Here is a 23,147-nt window from a genome sequence, read left to right on the forward strand (position 1 = left end):
TGAGAACACTTAGTCCTGGCATGAGTGCAGAGGACTGCACTAGATTATTCTCTGAGGTCCCTTCCAGTGCTACAGTCTATGATCTTATGATTCTACATTAGAATTAAGAAATAAGTGATACAAATCACTATGAATGCTTAGTTATGGACATCCAAGACCACATATGCGTTCCACATATGGAAGGGCAGCATTGACCTTATAATCAGGGTAAAGATCAAATATTATTATCCCTACTATTACCTAAGGAAGAGTACAAAATACCACACCCAGTTCCCATTTCTTCAGGTTCATCAGGTCCCAAGAAAGTGTAAGTTGATCAGGACCTGCCTTCTGATAGGCTTATAGACTTTAAGGCCAGAAGGGACCATCATGATCATCTGCTCTGACCTCCTGCAATTGCAGGCCATGTAACTTCACCCACCCACTCATGTAATAGACCCATGACCTTGGCTGAATTACTTCAAATTACAAAGAATCCACATTTCACAGTAGTTGAATTGAAAAACTGCCAACTCTCCTCAGTTGTTTTTCCCCTCAGTCTTGATTCCCATGGGACCTTACTTATCAGCTCTCTGAGCTTACCAAAATCCGCCTTCCTGAAATCCATTGTCTCTATTTTGCTATACTCCCTTCTACCCTTCCTTAGAATTATTTAATCAGGCCCTGGTGACTTGAAGACATCTAACTTGTCTAAGTAATTTTTAACTTCTTCTTTCCCTATTTTAGCCTCTGATCCTACCTCATTTTTACTGGCACTCAGTCTAACTGCTTTGATATTGCGTAACAACCTAACTGCTAAAGCCCCCTCCTCACCCCCAGCTTCTTTCTTGCAGAATCCCATGGTGTGGTACCATTTGTGGTTACTCATTTGTCTCTGAGAATGACAGTGCAGAATAACTGTAGATCAGATATCACCTTAGTCCTACACCGTTTAGCTAAATCACAGCCTCTGGCATACAACAGGCTATCAGTTATAGCAAGCCTAATAACTCATTTGCTTATGTTTGTATATTTGCCGTCCACACATATTCCACGCTAATAAGCAATATACTCCATGTCAATCTTATACTTCTATAATGTCATTTTACCTCTAGCAAGCATAAAATCACCCTTGAGTCAGTGTCATAGGTCATAAAATCAGGTCAAGGGTCAACTGGTGAGATATGCCCAGATGATCCTAGCTGGTGATCCATGCCTTGTGGTTCAGAGGAAGGCAAAACCCCCTCAAGGTTCCTTCCAGTCTGACTTGGGAGAAAATTCCTTCATGATCCCAAATTTGTTTGACCCTGAACACGTGAGCAAGACCCACCAGGCAGACACCTGAGAAAGAAGAGTGTCTGTCTGTACCACCTCAGAGCTCTGGTGAGTGTTCTGTCTCCAGTTATGGCCATCCCTGATGCTTTAGGGGAAGATGACCTCCCCTCCTCCCCTGAATACATCTGGACAGTTGTGTATCTGGGGGAAAAAAAATCCTTTGTGATCCTCTGGCTGACTGGCAGAAGTCCTGAAGTATGAGATTTTATTATAGTCATAGTCAAAATGTAGAGCTGCTGGTGTTATGACCATACTGAAGGCACTTCAGAACTTTCTGTTCTCTCTATGACTCATGAAGGACGGGAATGAACAGGGGGATTAGATTCAGACTCCAAGGCCAGAGGGGACCATCACAACCAAATAGCCTGATACCCTGGCACACATGTAGCATTTCTCCCAGCAGTTGTATTAAAGCACATCTTTCAGAAAGATATCTAATCTCATTTTGGAGACTCAAAGTGATGGTGAGTTCACCACCTCCCCTGCTATGCTGTTAAATTGTTTAATTACTGTTACTGGTAGGAAATTGCATCTTATTTTAAGGTTGAAGTTGTCTAACTTCAGCTTCCACTTTTCACAGAATGGTAATGCCATATCTGACCTCTCAGTCCTCTTCCTCAGCGGAAACCTGCAGAACACCTTCAAAAGACAAGCCTGGGAACATAAATTCATAACTCGGCTAGACACCAGAAATTATGGACTTAATAAAGACCAGGGTTGGCCTTAGACCAAACAGTACCCTAGGCGAGGAATATCTTTGGTGCTTCCCTCCTTTTGTTAAACTTTTGAATACCTTATATTTTATTGCATTTGTAGCCCATTTCACGACTTTGATGCATGATTTATCCCATGATTTTTTTACATTTTCAAAATAAAATGTTTACACTTCTAAATCAACCCCACCCTCAAAAAATTAATTCCAGGTTGAGCAGAATGTTTTAACTCAAATTGAACTTTTTCAGGGTTTTTTTTTCTTCATTTCTGTGAGAAACTAAAAAAATTCTGGTTTGGGGTTCAACCCAAAATGAGGAATTTGTTTTTCTGTTTCCGCATTTTTCAGTTCTGCCAGTGAATAGAAAATCAATTATTCCCTCGGTTCTATTTCTATCCCAAGAACTTTAATTAACTACCTAAAGTTATTCAGAAAGACTGTGTTGGAGATGATAATGAAGTATATAGTTCTTTTGTTTTTTGAGATTTAGATGTTTTGTCTGATAGTGGACAATTTCTTCCTATATTTGTGGGATTTCAGTCTCTAGCTTAATGTTTTACATTTTGGTTTGTCTAGTTTACATGCTATCATTTGTAGTTTTTGGTACATTTGGAAGATAAATATTATGAAGGCGATTCCAGTTTTAAGAAAATTCTCTAACAGGGATAATTCTGGACCATATCCTCCATTTAAAGATTTAATTGGACATATCACCAGAATTGTTGTATAAAACTGTTAAAAGATGTTAAGAATTGTGATTACTCCTATCTCTCTTTTTAGTCTTAAAATATTATTATAACAGTGTGTCTCATAGTGATACAAATTTACCTTATTATCTGACTGTATTTTCATAAGTGTCATTTCTAATGTATATTTCCTTGCTGTAAATTTTGTGACTAATTTTTTTTATTGACGGGAAATTTTAAGCTCTTCTACTTAGCCAGAGTTCCACTCCTTTTAAAAGGGACTGATTGTCAAAATATTCTTTATTTCATGCTTTCTGTGCTGGTAAGAGTATACAATACCCAGTGTCTGGACAGTGGAGAGGAAGGAAGGTGGTGAGGTCTTGAGAGACCAGTGTTCAGTTCCCTGCTCTGCCACAGACTTCCTGCATAACCTTGGGCAAGTCACCTTGGGTACATCTACGTTGCAGTTAGACACCCATGGCTGGCCTGTGCTAGCTGATTTGGGCTCATGAGGCTCAAGCTAAGGTCCTGTTCAGCTGCGGTGTAAATATTTGGGCTCAAGGTGGAGCCCAGGGTCGAGGACCCTGTGAGGTGGGAGGGTCCCAGAGCTCAGGCTGCAGCTTGAGCCCCAACTTCTATATTGACATAAGCCAGCTGCAGATGTCTAATTGCAGTGTAGACATACCTTGAGTCTCTCTGTATCTCAGTTCCTTATCTGTAAAATCAGAGGGACTTCTTACCTCTCAGGGGTTGTGAGCATAAATATGGTAAAGACTGTGAAGTGCTCAGTTACCACAGTAATAGGGTGGGGAAGGCTTATAAGTACCTGAGAAATCAAATTAATACATAAGTAAATTACTCTTTCTGCTCCATTGACTGAATATAAAAATTTGTATATTTAAATAGGTGGTTGAATCCTTTATTTGTTACTGGTCACAAACGAAAGCTTGAAGAAGATGATATGTATAAAGTGCTGGCTGAAGATTCATCAGAGAGGGTTGGAGAGGAGTTGCAATGGTAAGGAAAAAATCAACACTTCATGTAGTCATGTCTTCACTGTGAAGATGAGAGCTCTGGGATGAAAACATATACCGTAACTCCTCACTTAACATCCTTCCAGTTAATGTTGTTTCGTTGTTAGGTTGCTGACCTATTAGAGAACATACTCCTTTAAAGTCCTGCAATGTTTCCTTATAATGTTGTTTGGTTCTCCCCGTTCCACCTGCCTGGCACTCTTGCTGGGGAGCAGGGTCGAGACGTGGGGACTTGCCCCACTCTGCCCATCTGGCATTCCAGCCAGGGGGCAGGCAAGCCCCCCCACACCCTGACCATGCTCCCAGGCTGGAACACTAGGCAGGTGGAACAGGGCAGGCCCACACACTCCAACCGTGCTATGCCTCTGCCTCAGCCAAGCTTCACAATCATCACTGGTGAGTACAGTATTAAATTGTTTGTTAAAAATTATTTAAAACTTATACTGTGTATGTATATAATGTCTTTTGTCTAGTGAAAAAAATTTCCCTGGAACCTAACCCCCCCCCTTTACATTAATTCTTATGGGGAAATTGGATTCACTTAATATCATTTTGCTTAAATTTGCATTTTTCAAGAACATAACTAGGACGTTAAGTGAGGAGCTACTGTAAAAGGATTTGCATTATCATTTTTTCTTCAAAGATGCTTCATTTGAATAGCACTCTACAAAATGCCTGGAACTGAAGATTCTATACTCTGACATTCCAATAATTATATCTTAATAAAGCAGTCCTATGCTTTGGTACAGATATATTATGCAACTTACTCTCTTTACAGAGACGGGAACAAGTTTGCGCTTTCTACCTTTTTGCTCGAAAAACAGAACAAAATGAATTAGTAGGGACAACAACATTCCCTTAGTAAAGGTAAAATATGCTACTGATTGATAGAGAGAGTTTAGCTGTACAGGACATCTAAGGGCTTATCTCACTAGGATTTTTGCCCTGGTATAGGTCCAGTGGTATGAATAGAGTTGGCAGAACTTGATTTTTTTTTTTTTTTATAACATGACAGTTAATATTAATGTTTGTTTTTAAACACTTTGAAAATTTAAATTGATAAAAATAAAAGTCATGCAAAATTATGGGCTTTAAGCCTTTTTCAGTTTTTATTGATTTTAAATTTTTACAGTTGTGGGAAGTTATGGGAGGATCAGACAATAATTTAATGACAGACTCTGAGATTCAAAAAGTTAAAGCTTTATAGTTGTTAAAACACAATTTATCAACATCACATGTGTAAGTATACACAGTACATATACCTAAATCAAACTTCTAAGTTTTCAAACAGCATTTTTCTTACTCTGCCCATCTGTAAATTTCTGTTATCAATGGAAAAATTTTTTTTTGGCTTGTGTGTGTAGGGTGAAATAGATTGTCTACTGACATTTACTGGTAAAAATCTAGTCCTTCCAAGTGTAGGTATAAATATCCTTTTTCAAGGTAGGCTTAAAGGTTAAGAGAGTCCATTCCAGTCATGTGCTGGGATCATGGACCAAGAGTATATCTTTATTATAACCTGTTTTAAGAGAATAACAGTTCATGCAGGTAATTTTCTTTCTTGAGGCTCCTACAGGAACCTCATCAGTACCTCTATTATAGGAGAGAGGTTTTTATTACATAATAACTTGAAACAAGCAGTGTTTCAATATATCTGTAGGGGGCTTTCCTACTGAAAGATTGTCTCCTCTGTACCAGATGAGTGTTGGGATGGCCTCTTAACTTCCTGCTGTTACATGAGGAGAGGCAGCTGTGGAGGAGGTGGATGGAATCTTCTGAAAGGTCTAATTGTCACTCTTAACTAGATTGAAGCAAGGACTTCTTTGTAAAGGAGAAGGAGCAAGGAGTAACGACATCTTCTTTGAATCTGAGTTAGCTAGAGCGGAAGTAGTAGTTAAATTGATAATCCCCTTGGAATGCAGCATTTAACATCTGTTCAGCAGATCATTGCAGAATTCCAAGAGTATTAGCATAGTAGAACCTAATTATGGTGGAAGTGAATATCAATTTGAGCGAGTTCTCATTATAATCAAAGTGAAAATCCACTGATATGCCTTGTAGAGTTCAGGGCTTTCACTATAAAGGAGGGTGAAGTCTTTCCAGTGACTCTTGCAATAATTGCACTTCCTTTCCATGTGGTCAGGAAAAATACTTGCATAGACATAATGGGATATTTAGCAGAATCTATGGGTCTATATGTGCATTTTCACTTTCTATTCTACTTGATAACAGACAAGGAGAGTCATTCGTAAATCATAGAATCACAGAATCGTCAGATTGGAAGGGACTTCAAGAGGTCATCTCGTTCAGTCCCCTGCAGTCATGGCAAGACTAAGTGTTATCTAGACCGTCTCTGACAGTTGTTTGTCTAACCTGCTCATAAAATCTCCAGTGACGGAGATTGCACAACCTCCCTAGGCAATTTATTCCAGTGCTTAATGTTATATCCTTGGGGGCAACAGTTTTGGGAAGAAACCACTTGTGACACAGAGAACTGAAAACCTTAAAAGCAGCCATTTATTACCACACATTGAACTAACCAAAAACCAGCCAAAACTGGCTGGGCTATCCCCTAATAATCTAACTGAATTGCAATAGCAACAACAAGATTCTATTACCACGACAACCAAATACACAACACTTAACCACCCTGACAGTTAGGAATTTTCTCCTAATGTCCAATCTAAACCACACTTGCTACAGTTTAAGACCATTGCTTCTTGACCTATCCTCAGAGGTGAAGGAGAACAATTTTTCTCCATCCTCCTTGTAACAACCTTTTATGTGCTTGAAAACTGTTATGTCCTCTCTGTCTTCCCTTCTCCAGACTAAATAAACCCAATTTTTTCAGTCTTCCCTGATAGGTCATGTTTTCTACATGGGAGAAGTCAGAGAAGAGCACTCTACTTTTTGTTTGCTCTTCTCTGGACTTTCTCCCATTTCTCCACCATCTTTTCATGAAATGTGGCACCCAGACTGGGACCACAATACCCATTTGAGACCTAATAACCCAGAATAGACGCTGAAATAATTACTGTGACTTGCTTACGCACTCCTGCTAAATATCCCAGAATTGTGGTGTGGTTTGTTTTGAAACAGTGTTACAACTGTTGAACTCATATTTAGCTTGTGATCCACTATGACTCCCAGATCCTTCTGCAGGATCCTTCCTAGGCAATCTGTTTCCGCATATATGTGTTGCAGCTGATTGCTCCTTCCTAAATGGAGTACTTTCGAGTTTGTCCCTTTAGTGTAATTTCATGCCTAGTTACTTCAGCGCATTTCTCTCAGTTTTCGTCCCAGGATTGATTTTGTTTTAAACCTATCTCCAAGCACTTACAGCCCCTACAAGCTTGATATCATCCACAAACTATAAGTGTACTCTCTGCATTTATTTAATCATTGATGAAGCTATGAACAGACCCGAAACTTTGCGATACTCTTGTAGACGGCAGGAATTGGTGTTTTGCGAGTCTCCCGATCTCTACGAATGTGAGTGTAAATACCGGACTTCATAATCTTCTGCATCGGCTTGTGTGATCTAAGTGTGAAGGTCCCCACGTTAAAAAGACATCTTGACAAAGATGTGGAACTCTCTCTGGGATGAAGGTCTTCCAAGGCCAGTTTAGTTTCAGTTGGCGATTCTACTAGACCCCCGTGTCAGTTACAATGGAGGGACCCCCCCCCCCCCCCGAGACGATAAGAAAAAATATCTCAGTAATCAAGAAAATATCTTTCTGGCGTCTATTCTGCACGCCCAAAGTTAGTGTGCCATCTTTTAACAAGTTTGAGACCTTGGTGTATTCACATTTTCAGACCAACAGGGTCTCGGTGCACAGCGGAATGCACTTGATCTCCAGAAACGAGGGAGCACCTTATGTGAAAATCCCATGCTTCAACAATTGTAGAGTGGTGCTGGTGTATTCTTGATCACATTATATTAACAGAATGATCACTTGTGTTCTTACTGTCTTTGGATTTGAACAGATTGTGTCTTGCTCGTGTGCAGGTGCCCAGCCACAATGCAAAGGTCAAGCACAGTCACAGTCCCTGCCTTAGGAAGGAGCACATACTGGGGAAGCCCGGGCACCACAGGTGGTGCAATCCACCCGATGATGTTTGCCACCATCACATTGTTCTCTCTGCTTGTGTGTTATCCTCCTTCTTCCACCCTGAGTCTGTCTTGAGTCCACCTTTTAGAGTGTAGTCCCTTAACTGATGAGCTTGTCTATTCTGTGTTTGTACAGCACCTAGCACAATGTCGTCATGGTTCATGACTGGGGCTCTGAGGCAATATAATGCAAATAATAATAATAATAAACAAAATTCCACTTCCCCTTCACCTAAGTACACGACCAGGTGAAGATAAGAGAGCGTGCTTCACAACCTAATGAACTGTGGATGTGCACGCTGCTCTGTTCCTCTTGGAGCTTGAGGGGTTTTGCTGAGGTGGTGCATCTCACACTGCCTCAGTGCAGGCCAGTGCCAGGAAGGCTTATCGTGACTTGGCCCTTAACTTAGGTAGCTGGCTCACTCTGATCCAGGCTGAGAACAAACCAAGGACTGTGACTTGCTAGTTCGGCCTTTGTTGTAAGTTTCTATAAATCAGCAGCTAGTCCAAGGTTTGTTGATATTATCAGTGTGTTCTTGAGCACAGAGGAACAAAATGAGCCTGTAAAACTAACCACAGGCTTTCATGAGCCAACTAATAAATAAAATTAAAAAACAAAAAAGATTATTTTGGTATCAGGTTCTTAAAGAGAAAGTATTTAATTGTGCAGGATGTGGAGTGATTGACCAAATAACTTGGCAATTCTACTGTAGACCTAACTCTCTTTTTTACAATGTTAGCAAATGATCTGTTTCTGTTGATTTTTAAGTTAGACCTTTCTTGTCTGCCAGTCTCATTTTACTTTATTTTCTAGGTACTGGGATAAAGAGGTGCAAAAAGCTAAAAAAGAAGCAAGAATGCCACATTTAACAAAAGCAATCCTACATTGTTATTGGAAATCCTATTTAGTTTTGGGATTTTTCACATTGATTGAGGTAAGAGATGGAAAATACAATACAATGTATCTTTGGATATCTTTTTACCGAATAGTAATGTAAGTCTTGTCCAATAGGCATTTTTAATGAATACTGGTGATTTCATTCTGGGACCCAACTCTTTCCCTATTTATAATTTCTTTCTGTCAGATAGTAGCAGCTATAAACTCTGTACTTTTGTTTGTCAGAGACTTGGAGGTCTCTCCTTAACCATCTCGCTCTCATAAAAATACAGTAGGGCCACACAGACTACTAGAAGTTGAAAACACTGGGTTAGTGTCTCCTCCTTTCCGTTACAACTGCATAAGAGTGGGATTACACTGATATAACTGAAAGCACATTATCTCTGTGATATTGCCAACTCTCCCCTCCCCCCCTTCAAGGAGTTGTTTCTGAACTCATATCTGCTGCTGTTCTGTACATTACAGTATCCGTAGGTTAGTGGGATGAATTATTAAAAAAATATTTTTTCTAAATGTAACTGTCACAAAAAAGTACCATGTGGTCTTCAGAAATTAAAGGAGATCTATATTTATGTAACTTGTTATGATAACATGAAAGGTTTTATTGATGGCTTAGAGAACTTTTGAAAAGTTTTTAATATTTTAATTTTAATACTATTAAAATACATGTGTTAATACAGAAGTCCATTTCTTCTGGGTTATATGGCAATAAAAACTGGCCTGGGTATTTAAAGCAAGATAAAAAGGAAGAAGGGTGTGCGAGAAAGTTCTTACTTGCCTTGGAAGAAACTTGGATAGAAAACTACAGAATAAATTTATTTTTATTTATTTCTCTCCCTCCCTCCCCTTCTTTCATTTAGGAAACACTCAAAGTAATTCAACCAGTCTTTTTGGGAAAAATTATTAATTATTTTGAATTTTTTGATCCTCTTGATACTGCTGCTTTGAATTTTGCGTACTGCTATGCAGCTGCTTTGTCTGTATGTACATTGATTTTAGCCATAACACACCACTTATACTTTTATCACGTACAACGGGCTGGCATGAAATTGAGAGTAGCGATATGTCACATGATTTATCGGAAGGTAAGCAACCTTTCATTTTTCAAATGTATGTGTATATAAGTTAGCTGTTCTAGTAATCAGTTTAAAATTAAGTATTTGAATTATTTTTCACTCTTGCAATAGTTCTGATGTCATGGCATTTGAAGGAATAGGGTATAAGTCTATATTCATGAAAATCTGGGTTAGCATTTATATATGTATTGACTTTTTTTATACTGCACTCAACAGTATATGGATGTCTATATAATGTTGTAAGCTATTGCCTGAGCTCCAGAGGATGTGGGGAAAAGGAGCTGTTGAGTGTTGTGTGCTCGTTCTCCTCTACTCAAGAGATCCATTGGGAGAGAATGGGCCCTTCCCTCCCGGCCTGTCACCTTCCTGTCTCAGAAGGGAGGAAATTTGATCAAACCAGTGAGTAGGAGAATAGCCAACTCCTGAAAGGGGGCGCTCATGTCCAGACAGACTGGAGCAAAGCCTCTCCTTATGCCTCAAAGTACATGTGGGATTGTGCTTGGAGCAGGGGCTTCTCTGCTCCCTTTGACCAGCCAGGGAGGGCATTAGGGGAGCTGCTGGCTCTCACAGCTCCCGCCTCTCAATTTAAAACCTCCCTAGGTGGTCACTTGCACTTTAAAGTCTCTCAGAGGTCACTTGCAGTATTGCTGTCCCACCCTCCCTGTAGTTGAGCTATATTGAGCTGTCTTTCCAGGATGCTGTGAGTCTGACAGATCACCAGTTCCTGGGATGAGGAAGGATTTTTTTTCTTGGCAGGTCCAGAGGGTTTTTCACATATTTCAGGTTAAAAGGAGTAAGAATAGGATGGGAATTTAACACTAGGAGGAATACAGAAATGTTAATCCATTCCAACATGAGCCTGGTGTCCAGTGTGAATAAAGGCTCAAAGGGCCAGGTCCCAGAGGTAAATGAGACTGGGATGTGGCTAGTGACCCTGTTGTTGTAAGAAGGGGAGACTTGAAGTCTTTGCAGACTGAATTCACCCTTAGTACCCTTTATCTCCCACGTGGAGGGAGGGTGAGAGGAATCAGAAATTAGGTAAATCCTAGGGTTTAGGCTGAAGAGAGTTTGCCCTGAGTTATTGGTTATAGTGAGAGCCGTGATTCTCTACTGGATCCAATTAAATGCTTGGTATGTGAGCAGGGGTGAGGAGGTAGCACTCCTCCCCATCTTTAAGTTACTAAAGTTGTGGTCTGTCACTTAATTCTACCCCTGTCTCTGCATTTCTTTCACCTACATGTACTGATCAACATGTAGCAGTCACCATCTAGGGAGAGGAGCCAGGTGATTAGTGGATCAGAAGCAGAAGTAGCAACTACCAGGCCAGAGCAGGCAGGGAAAGTAGCTGGGCAGCTCACAGGATGAAAAGCTGCTTTCGTCCATTGCCAGTGTGGATCTTGAGAAGCCATAGCCTTAGTAGCTGTCAGTAGCTTCTTTGTGGCTGGTGGTAGCCTTCAAGCCACGAGGCCTCTCTCTACTTTTACCTCCATGTAGGCAAGCCTGTAAATAGAAATTTTGGGGCCGCAGCACATCTTGGTCACTGCCTTCCCTCCCATTTCACTTTGTTTACACAAAACACTTTGAGGGGACCCCTGACCTCAGGGCCCCAGTACAAGAGTCTCTCCTTTTCTCTCCCTCTTTTCAGCCCTTGATATAGGAACCATACGGGAGGTGGCAGAGGGAAGAATGTCCTATCTATATAGTTAGGGGCTCTGGTGGTATGACTTAAATTACCTGCCTTCCAAATTTTTGGAGCAGTGCCCTCGTCACCCTTGCCCCAGAAATGAAGCTTAGGCAGGGATTAGACATTTAGATTACATTCAGATTGAATTTTAATCAATCTTTCTTTTTAAGAGGGGAAAAACATGCAACCCTTCCTCTTTTCTAAAACATGTAACACCCCCACTTAAAGTTAACATTTAGATTACTCCTCTCTCCATCCTCATCTCTGAACTCCATAATTTATAGTAAAGTAAGAGAGAAAAAAGTGGGGAATAATGTCTCAGGCCATGTTGGGCTGATGAATTGTTTTTTATGAACATATTTATCCTCCTCCCTCTTCTGATACCTTGGAAATTATCCTCTGGGAACTCAGTTCTAACATGGCACACTACTTTCTTGTACATAAACATATCTCTAAGGAATTAATTTACTATACTGATTATCATAGCACACTTTGTTTGAAATTCATGAAATATTTGTATAATAAGCATTGTTTGTTGCAGTGTTGATATTCACTTGGAGGGCTGAAAGCTTGGAAAGGCAAAATGTTCACATTGTTCACTTCATTTCTAGGCATGATTAAATTTATGAGATGAAAGCAGATTAATATTCAATGTTTACTCCTCAGGGTGAAGGTTGAGGTTATGGTAGAACACCAATAAACATTGTAATTAATTATCCTCATTTGAGGTGTATGGATACGTCATACCTTTTATAAATCCTTGATGTACAGTTCTGAAAGAAAAGCTGAATGCTAATTTCCCAATACTTTCTTTTGGCATTCATTAATATCTGTCGTAAATATATACGTGAAATGCTAAGTCTCTGTCAGTGGTTTCTGGGTGTCACTATGTGTGCTAGTTTTGTTAACCATAGTAAATGACAGATTCCTAGTACTGAAGTTCAAATGCTAGTTACTTAAATTGTTGTACTCCTTTTCCCTTCATATGAAGGGATAGAAAACTAATTTTATCTGTAGAACAAATCATTATCTATCTATATTATTAAAACTCCAAAAAGATGTTTAGTGTATACTAAAAAGTGTTAATAATAAGATGCTACACTAAGGAAGTCTGTTGCAAAGATGGGACTAGAATCTGTCTCATGACTAATTCTCAGTCTGAAGCTGTAAACCAAAGATCATCGAAGCAGTGCTTATCTTAAAAATAATTGGCTTCACTTTCTAAGGATTCTCTTCAGTTTGGCAGAAATGAAAAAAAACAAAACAGCTCAAGTTGTGAGACCCAGAGATTTTTTGGTTGGGACTCTAAAATGTGACAGCAGTCCCTTCAGTGGAAATAAACTGGTCCTTTCTACAGTGATATTTTTCCATCTTTCTATACTTGCAACCAACAATTTGGAACAGGGAGAGAACAAAGATCCAAGAAGAGAGACCAGAATTAGTTAACCTGATTCTAAAACAAATCCTAATCCAGGGATGATATCAATATTATTTAGATGGTATATCTGGTTGGGAGGAGAGTAGAACTGCCTGTAACAGCAGAAGGAAATGGACAAAGGACCAATGAGCTCATATCTGAAAGAAGGCGGCATTTCAGAAGAAGACAGCACTGGGAGTAGGATTCACCTTAACTTCTCCACAACAATCATTAATGATTTTATGTAGTTACACCCTAGTTTCCTCCCCTCCAGCCTCCCAAAACATAGCCCAGCCATGTGTTTACACGGAGCTGTAACTATATTAAATTCAAAGGGATATTAACCAAACTGTGTTTTGTGCTAGAAAGAGAGAAACATTTGACAAATAGAAAAATTTCAAATCAGGGTTTCTTTTTAATGATCTGTAACTCAAAAACAAACAAACACAGAAACAAAAATCCACCTTGGTAAATTTTCTTCAATTCCTTCAGAAATTCTCTTTTGCCTTTGAAGTATATTTGGCAATTTTCAGGCCAAACCAACATTCCCAGTCAGTATGTTAGTGGATGGGGAGAGAGCTAAAATAGAGTTTTTTTGATGGAACCTGGTTACAAGCTTAAGGCCACTGCTTGGTGTTTGACATTGCCATTTCCCTAGACTTAGGTCTAGGCTCGTTCTCTTTGTCAGGAAAATGTAGATGTTTCTCTGAGATTTCTTTTATGACACGCATGCTAATCTGAGAGCAGTTAAGCTGCAAGAGTTGCCAATGACTACAGGAAGGGTGGTTCTCCACCCATAACAGTGGCAGAGAATGATAGAGTGAGCAGCAGGAATTGCTGTAGGTGTGGTCTTGTGTACACCTCCTCCAACCCCTAGACAACCTTTAGAAACTTTACTATTTATATGGGAACTATCTGGCTGATTGCTTTCTCAGAGGATGTCAGCCCGAATCTTTGTAGGGTGGGCAAGCTGGAGCTGCACTAGTGAAGCAGGTTAGCTGCTGTACCTAAAAAAAAAGGAGGGAGAGTTGGTGAAACATAACACACAAACATAACTACTAAGACATGTACCTAAGACCACTTCAGACATTTTACTGGTTGAATGGTGGTTTGTTGATCTTTCCAGATCCTGAAATCAGTGAGACTACTTTGCTTAAAGTTGAGCACATGGTTATGTCTTTGCAGGATCAGGGCTTTCAGTTGTAAGCTCTTTGAAGAAGAACCTATTTGGAAAGCACCAGCAATATTTTCAGTAGTGATGTAATATAAATAACAACTCCAATAACTATTTGATCTGCCTCTTGAAGATATATTTCAAGTATACAGTGGGCATCATTAAAAGTCTTGGCATTTTTCCTCTGCATCTTCACGTTTACAGTACCTGTATTTTGGTATTTGCAGTGTGCTCTATTGTTATCCTTGGAAGATTGGGGCAAAGACTCAGCAGGTCAAAATGAGTCTTCAGGATAGAGATTTCCAGTCTAGTTTTGCTCAAGTGTTCTTGACGGAGGGATGCATGTGAAAGAAATGTGCGTTTTTTCGGTTCAGGTTTAATATTTTGCCATATTACTTTCATGTTCTGAGTCACTTCTGCAAATGCAGAGGGAAATAGATTTTTAATGTCAATTCTGCTCCTCTCCCCCCGCCCCCCAATATATTATGCGATATGTGTTTTCTACTTCAGAGCCAAATCTTGATCACCAGCCAGTGTTTTAACTAAGGCCTTTAGACTGCAGTTCCAAGAATTCTCATGTCTTCATCTTTAAAATACTTCATAATTCATAGCTCGGATGCCAGATTTGTCAATAATACATCTAGGCTTTAGAAGAGATGATGCAGCTATTCTGATACCATACAATGTGGTAGTTAATTTAAAATATTTTAAGAATGCTTTATTTTTTTTTTTCTTTTTCTATTTCAGGCACTTCGTCTCAGTAACACAGCTTTGGGAAAAACTACCACAGGTCAAATAGTAAATCTTTTATCAAATGATGTGAACAAATTTGATCAGGTAAGACTTATTATTGGTCTTCTTAGACAATTCTGGTACGGAGATGAGAGATGGGTCCAAGTGCAATATTTGAGGGGTATGGGTGATGAGGTTTCACGTCACAATCATTGTTAAAGTGACAACTTAGGCTCATAATTTAGTATTGATTTTTAAAAGTGGTTTTAGCAAACATATTAATAGCAACATCTTCTTGAAATTGGAAAAAAAATCCATTTTCTTTGTGTGTGTAGATATTCCTGCTCTGTTTATAAACCCGGCGTAGTGCTGGTGCATGTAAGCGTATTAAAGGTAACTCTGCAATTGACTGAATTATTTGAGATACTTTTCATTTTAGTTTTTAAAAGGTTGTTGAGTGAACTGAAGCACATTTAAAACTCCTTCATTTTAGCTTTTAAGCTGCAGTTCAACCAGGATTATTGTAGTAACTGGGAAACACTTCCATGCTTTATAATAAGGTATCCTGGGCTGAAGTGATATCCCAAGGCAGTGTTGCTGTTGAATTAATAGGCTTCACCCTAATGTTGTGTGTGTTTTACTAGAATATTTTAAATTTAAACAAAATATTAAAAAATACCCCCACAAAAAACTACATTAAAAGAACATTATTAAAGTTGCCAAGTCAAGCATTCAAAAGTTAGGAAATGCCTTACAATCTCTGATTACACCAGCACCTACTATGTTTTCCACAGCCCCTATCAGTTTCAGTGCATAGGAAGGATGGAACTGACTGAACGAACAGGCAGTCAGTATTTTTGTTTTATCCTCGTCATTCAGTTGTGGCCCTAGGCCTTATTTATTGTGCACTATTCAAACTGTGCCCTGAATAAGATTATTCATTTCCTCATAGTATCAGAGGGGTAGCCGTGTTAGTCTGGGTCTGCGGAAAGCAGAAAACCTGCAAACATTTATATTTTAAAATGGAAAATTATATATATTTATATATACAATTCCCTGCTGATAAGGGTTTTATTTGTGTTTTTGTCTTTTCAATTAATGCTAAAAGCTGTGTTTATATCTTAACTAATTGTGCAGGTAACGATTTTCTTACACTTTTTATGGGCTGGACCACTTCAAGCTATAGCAGTAACTGCATTTCTCTGGATTGAAATAGGCCCATCATGCTTTGCAGGAATGGCAATTCTGATTATTCTACTTCCTTTACAAACCTGTATTGGGAGGTTGTTTTCTTCACTAAGGTAAGGTAAACTTTTATGGTGCACATTATCTGTGCAGGTTGTGAAAGTGCATGTGTTTGGCTGGCCTGATGTCAAAACTGCCATGGGCTAGGCCCTTGGTTCAATTTCCAACTCTTTGCCAATATTTTCAAAAAGAAGCATCTAAAATAAGAGATGTGATTTGCAAAAGTGTTGAGCATCCAGCAAATCCCATTAAAGTCACTGGGACCTGCTTGGGTGCCCAATCCTTTTGAAAATCAGGTTACTTATTTTCTTGCCTACATATGGACTTGGAAGTCCTAATATTTTGAAAAATCTTAACCTTGATGTCTTGCTGCATGAGCATTTAGGGACTGGGATTGTTGTGGACAATGCTGTTCCTTGCAACAGGAAAAAGAGAGTGCCTTGGTTTTTCACAAGGTCTGACCTCTGAGGATGATAAAGATGTTGCAGTCAGAAGCTCTGAAAAGATTCCTATGCAAGGCTCCTCATCTGCAAGAATGGTACCCCTGATTCAGGGTCTTGAAAGTGGGGAGCGGCTGTGAGGAAAAAGTGCGGTGGAGGAAGGAAAGGAAGAAATGGGCTCCTTAGGACATCAGTAGTGGTGCAAGATTTGTAACAGGAAGGGTTTTTATGTCTAGTGGCTCTGCAGTATCTTTCCAACCAGATTCAGACCTTACGGCCTCCCCTACCCCACCAGCTTTCCCCCCCCCCCCAAAATTAAATATTGCGGAAAGTCTGATCATTTTTCTTAAACTACAGTATTCTGATTCCCTAACTTTCAAACTTTTATAATGGCAAAGTTCTAATAATGTGTTAAATTAATAGATAACTTATTTTACAAATGTATTCTGTTTTAATGAAGCATTTGGTGGCTTTGTCTGAGAATGTTATTAAAGCTCTTTAATGTGTTACGAGTGGATGTCTGTGAGCTTGGCCTGGCTCTTCTTTGTGTCATAACCTGTTATAGTGTGAATAGTTTCCTGCATTGTCTTTATATAATAAAAACTATATGGCTAGGTACTGACGTTTTTATTTGTTTTAAGATTGGCTGAAGGTAGAATTTTGTGAAAATAGTCAAACTGACATTGTTATTGCATGGCTAAGCACTCAAAAGTCTGGAAATTACCAAATTAGAGTTACCCATAGAACGCTGTTCCTTGTGCATATTCACTATGATACAGTCTTCAGTTACATGGTCACATATTGTTTCTCAAATAATAAAATAATACAGTTCCTCCCCACAACTTTAGTTATACATACATATACCATGTTTTATTCTATACACTTGCACTATTTTCATTGTTGTAATGATCCAATGTAGCTTTATTGACTTAGGCTTTTTTATATTAACAATCATTATAATACTTAGCACTTACATAGTGCTTTTCATCCATAGATCTCAAAGTGCTTTTTCAAGGCAGTAAGCATTATTATCCCCATTTTACAGATGGGAAAACAGACAGACACAGAGAGATTAAGTGACATGCCCATGGTCACACAACGAGATGAGAAATTCTCTTCTCTAAGGTATGTATTCTAATAATTAGTCAGTGGCCATGTAATATTCAATGTTTTTCAACCAGCAGCAGATCATTGCTTAGGCTCAGCACAGGGGAAGGAATAAGTTGATGATGAGGAAGATACTTATCTGCGCACATGTGCATAAGTCTCTCTTAATTTGCAGTTCAGGGAATGAAACTGAAATAGATTTAAATCCTGCAATAAGCTGTGTGTGGGCATTGAAGTGACTGGGGGTCTGCATGGACACAGGGGGTCCCCCTGCATGGAGCTAATTGTAGGATTGGAGCCACTGCTGCAAGTTTAGATGGGCTCTGCATGAGAAGCTAACTTTCATTATTATGGAACATTTTATACTTCTGCCCCAGTCTTGCAAATATCTATGCTTGTTTGTAACTTTGCTCATGCAAACAGTACCATTGACTTCAATACCTGTTTTTCAGGATGGGACTCTTATTCTGTAATGTCTTGAGTAAGACTAATTAGTGTACTTGTCGTATAAATGACCTTTGTGGTCTCTGGGACACTGTATTATATGGTACTACTGTTAGCCAAACATAAACATTTATCTAAAATGTATGTATTATATTGTATTATTTGAAAAACAGTTTGTGATCTTGAAATTGAAGATTGTATTGTACATATATGCATGGGAGCAACCTTGAGATTATTTTAGCATTATAATTTCCAGACTTTTTCAGGGTTTAACCATGTAATGGTAGCATTCTCTTTAAATGTACTTTAAAAATGTAATTTTCTATGTGATTTAAAAGAGAAGACGTTAGACAAGATTCATTCCACTATTAGGCTAGGCACCACTGGTATGCAGTATCCCATGCACCGTGGCTGCTACCATTAAAGCCAGTGGGAGTTTGAGGACTATATGAGGGAACCTCTAATGCACAGTTTAGGAAGTCTATAGGAAGCCTTTGGTACATTTCCTTTTCACACCTAAAATTGGTGTGAGTGCATGTGTAGCACAACTAACGTGCATGTGCTGAGATTAGATCTGTCCTTTTTAAAAATCTGGGGCCAGGTCTTCTGTTGGTATAAATTGTCGTAGCTCCATGGAAGTCCATGAGCTACTCTGATTTACACTAGTGAGAATCTGGCCTCCAGTGTGCATGTGCAAATATGACTTTCCAGTGGGGAATAACTCATCCAAATAAAAACTAATTTTCACTGAAACACTTGAAGACGCTCCCACTGAGGACTATTACTATAGGAAACTTAACTTTCTGTCCTCAGCCCCTCCAAGAATGTCTGCACAACTCAGCAGCAGCCTATGGCAGTGAGCCTCCGAGCCCAGGTCAACAGTTTCAGGCTCATTGGACTCGTGCTACCACACTAAAAATAGCTATTTGGACAGAGCTTTTAAGTTGTGTGTAGGCCTGAAACTCAGGTTCTGAAGCTTACCCTCCTCCCTACGCTTCAGAGTCTGAGCTGCAATGTCTACACATCTCTGTTTAGTGCGGTAGTGCAAGACCCATGAGCCCGAGTTTCTTGACCCAGGCTCTGAGACTCACCACTGAGGACTGTGTAGATGTACCCTCACTGGGAGAATTTAAAAATCATAACAAGGATTATTTTGTTTGTTTCATTCTCCCCATACTAAGCTCCCTCTCCCTTGCCTAAATCCTACAAACTTTAACATACAAAATCTACTCTGGTATGGATTCCAGACTGTATGGAGACCAATCCTGGAAAATAAGCATCTGAAAGGTAAACATTTCACAAAGTTACAAGTAAGACTGATTATTTGTTACACAAACAAATCACATATTCGATTTTTTTTGCTATTATCTGGGGATGGGGAGAAGAGGGTGTTTGTATTATGGCTGTTCAGTAGTCCTCTGTGGCAGTTTTTCAGTTTTCGCTAAAATAGTTCGTAACCATCATAGTTGTAAAGATAATCTTCCTGACATGAAACAAGAGTAACTGATACTATATTGTCTTCCTGTGTTCTGCTAGCAAGCCTTGTTTATAGGGAGACCAGATATCCCAGTTTTATAGAGACAGTCCCGATATTTGGAGCTTTTTCTTATATAGGCACCTATTACCCCCCCCCCACCCCTTGTCCCGATTTTTCACACTTACTATTTGATCACCCTACTTGTTTACATTAGAAAACATAGTAAACAAAAATATCGATAAATTCTTATAAAAGTTATAGTAGGGTTTATTTTAATACATCATGTGCTGCATTCCTAAGTGATATGGTTTTACAGAAATCCTATCATCTCTATACACAACTTGTATATGAAAGAAAAATGCTTTGCAGAATGGCTTCTTTCGCTATGCATACACAAGCCTATTTTCTCTGAAATTTCTCTCCAATTCTAACAGTAGTAGCAATGGTCGGGGCACTACTATAGAATGTGCTGTCTAGCCCTGATGTGCTAGTGCCTTGTCCACACTAGTGCTCTGTAGACTAGCGGACTCACCCCTGCGGCTCCTCCTGCTGGTGACTTCTGGGAATTAGCTCGGTCCCAGCCCGGAGCGCCCTCTGCAGGCCAGTGATCCACCTGTCCTCTGGCCCCGTGTCCCTCCCTGGACCTGGTGCCCTTTTACATGGAGTGCTGCCCCTAAGCAGTCACCCCTTTCTCTGAGGGTTTCCCCTTCCTGGGGGACCCCCACCCTCTATCCCCACTTTGCCTCAGTATATGGCTACTGCCCAGTCTCCATCTAACCCCCGTTCACTGGGGCAGACTGCAGTATCAGCCACTCATCATAGGCAAAGGGGTTTGGACCTGCTGCCCTTGCCTACCCTGGGGCTGCCCTCTGCAGCCCCCAGTATCCTTTAGCCTAATGCTAGGCCACAGCCTGGGGCTTTCTAGGCTAGAGCTCCCCTGCTCCTCAGCCTGTCCTCAGCCCTGCTCCCCTCAGGTACTGTGCCTCTAGCCCCCGGCAGCCAGGCCCATCTTCCTCTACAGCTAGAGAGAGACTGACTGCTCCTAGCTTCTCTGTCCTTCTTATGAGGACCCTTGCTCAGTTTGGGGCGTGGCCCTAGCTGCAGCCACTTCCCCAATTAGCCCAGCCTAAAGGCTGCTTTCTCCAGCCACAGCCCCTTCCCAGGGCTGTTTTTAACTCCTTCAGGGCAGGAGCAGGGGTCCACCCTGCTACACGCTCCAATAGTTCCTGCTGTTAGTGGAGCTGTGTTGGTAGTAGCAATAGTGGAAAAAATTAGCACATGATGTATCAAAATAAACCCTACTATAAATAAAAAATTATCAATATGTTATGTTTACTATGTTTTCTTTTCTACGTGAATGAATTCAATATGGTTTTAGTATACTTTAAAAATAAGGAACCATTTCATACATATGAAAAAATGTGTTAATTTTTCCCCAGTTTAAATTGTGACTTTTGACCATTAAAAAGCTATGTTTTTTTAAACTTGTTTGACACGATAAACTAGTACCTTAGTTATAAGCAGAGATCCTAATTTTCCACGATAACAAGAAAAACGAAACCAAAATCTCTGATTAAAAAAAAGTTTGTGTTTTTCCACAATTAAAATAAAACACTGTACTTCAGTTTCCCTAGCCACAATATACATAGGTATCAGCTGAATGCAATATTTTGTTGATACAGTGGAACCCTTTTTATCTAGTCTAATTGAGACTGGGGCCAGATCAGATGATAATCTGGATAATCCGGAGAGCTCAGCCCTGAGTGGCAGGGCTGCAACTTCAGCTGAAGCCTGGGGCTGACAGTGGGAGCCCCGTCGCCTGGGTGTCGGGCTGTCAGTCCTGGTTTGGTTAATCTGGAAAGCTGGATAATGGAGGCTCAGATAAACGGAGTTCCACTGTACAGGTTTTTATTCGCAAAATGTAAAAACTAAAGATTCTCTGTAAAAATAAAAATTCCACGTTTTTCCATGGCAAATAGACATCTTGGATCCCAGGTTATAAGCAACAGGAAATATGGGGCTAGAATAGATATGTTTAATGCAACCTAAACAACAAATCCTGCTGTCATTTTATACAGTTATCAACAAATAGTGACCGTTTCTCATTGTTTCCTGTTATTACTTCCTTTCACTTTTGTACCTATCTTTTATATTATTTTTTTTAAATATCCCTGGTGATTTTAAGTCTTAAGGTCTGGAAGTATATTATATGTATTTACAAGAAAATTTCATTCTTATAATTCCTGCTTTCAGAAGGCATGAATTATAATAGATACCCACTCTCCTTCCATGTAGTATTAGAGGTGGTCTGCTTTCCCTCTCATATTGTCTACTGCTTCTTGAAGAAACTGGTGGTTTTGGTAGTTGTTGACTGAGTTTATGCTACCTGCTTATGAGGTACCAATAGCTCTGGATGCAGAATATTATTATATTTGAAGCTGGTCAGAAAACAAGAGTTCACATTTTTTTCCCCCTTCATTTGTCAAAAAAATTTAATCTTGATGAAAATTTTCTCACCAGGTCTAATTATAACTAATTACTTTGAATGCTCAATATCGTGGGTTTTGTTGTGCTTCAGGCAGAATTAGCCAAAGAAGTAATCAAGATCAGATGAATCCCATTCATTGATCTCTTCAGAAGAGCCTCTTTCCCCACTTTGTGTGGCAGAAAAAGCTTTAACATACTGTTTTGGAGAAATGCTTATATTTTCGCATTTTCAACTCAGATTATTTACTTCTTGAATGTCCAGTATTTTTCCTTCCCTTTTTTTTATCTTGTCTTTTAAATATGTTAGGAAAATCTCTATTATATGTTATGTTACAATTGATGGGAGGTATTTTCTTTATCGGGTTATTTTTTTTATTGGCAAATATTCTTACTCTGGCTAAAATATATTTCAGTTAATCTTAACCATGGAAAAATACATTTTCTTATTTTAAAATAAAGCATATAATCACAGTGTCTGTATATACTGGTACATGCAGTGCTCTGTGTATAGACTCCCAGTGTATACAAATGCTAGGCTCTTCACTGAAAACTGCATAGATGAGAATACATAACCCAAATTTTTACTGCATATCAAAGTTTACTGTATAAGTGTAACAGTACAGATTGAACAGTCACTGTTGTTGTGAATCTAAGAACTTTTCTTTTAATTACAGGAGTAGAACTGCAGCCTTCACAGATGTCAGGATTAGGACAATGAATGAAGTCATAACTGGAATGAGGATAATAAAAATGTATGCCTGGGAAAAATCATTTTCAGAACTAGTTAGCAGTATACGAAGGTAATCAGTGTTTCACTTAAATTTATGCCATGGTATTTGATCTGAATTCATGTAGGTTTTTATATGTTAGCAGATGCCTTATTTTTGGGTTTGAAATCCAGGATTTTCCTAGAACCCTTATACAGCTTTGTCATTTTTTTCTTCAGCTCTGCATAAGGGGTGGCTGTATGAGTTTGTCTTGTGGGCAGAAAAAAGTTCATTGATATTTATTAAAATTGGTTTCTTGTAAGTGTGAATACAAAATCACCATTTCTCTTCTTTCCACATTTGGTTTATTGCCTAACAACCTATTTACATCAGGTGTCCTCT

General features: G+C 39.3%; 1 protein-coding gene across 1 annotated transcript in view; it reads left to right on the forward strand.

Moving 5' to 3' along the window:
* Positions 1–23,147, forward strand: part of ABCC4 (ATP binding cassette subfamily C member 4 (PEL blood group)) — a 235,733-nt gene that overhangs the window by 39,387 nt on the left and 173,199 nt on the right. Inside the window, exons 2-7 of the mRNA XM_032785946.2 lie at positions 3,619–3,729; positions 8,672–8,792; positions 9,616–9,840; positions 14,854–14,943; positions 15,976–16,139; positions 22,713–22,838. Coding sequence (XP_032641837.1) covers positions 3,619–3,729; positions 8,672–8,792; positions 9,616–9,840; positions 14,854–14,943; positions 15,976–16,139; positions 22,713–22,838 — 837 coding nt within the window. The remainder of the gene's footprint in view (positions 1–3,618; positions 3,730–8,671; positions 8,793–9,615; positions 9,841–14,853; positions 14,944–15,975; positions 16,140–22,712; positions 22,839–23,147) is intronic.

This window comes from Chelonoidis abingdonii, chromosome 1, assembly GCF_003597395.2.
Source record: "Chelonoidis abingdonii isolate Lonesome George chromosome 1, CheloAbing_2.0, whole genome shotgun sequence".
Lineage (NCBI taxonomy): Eukaryota > Metazoa > Chordata > Testudines > Testudinidae > Chelonoidis > Chelonoidis abingdonii.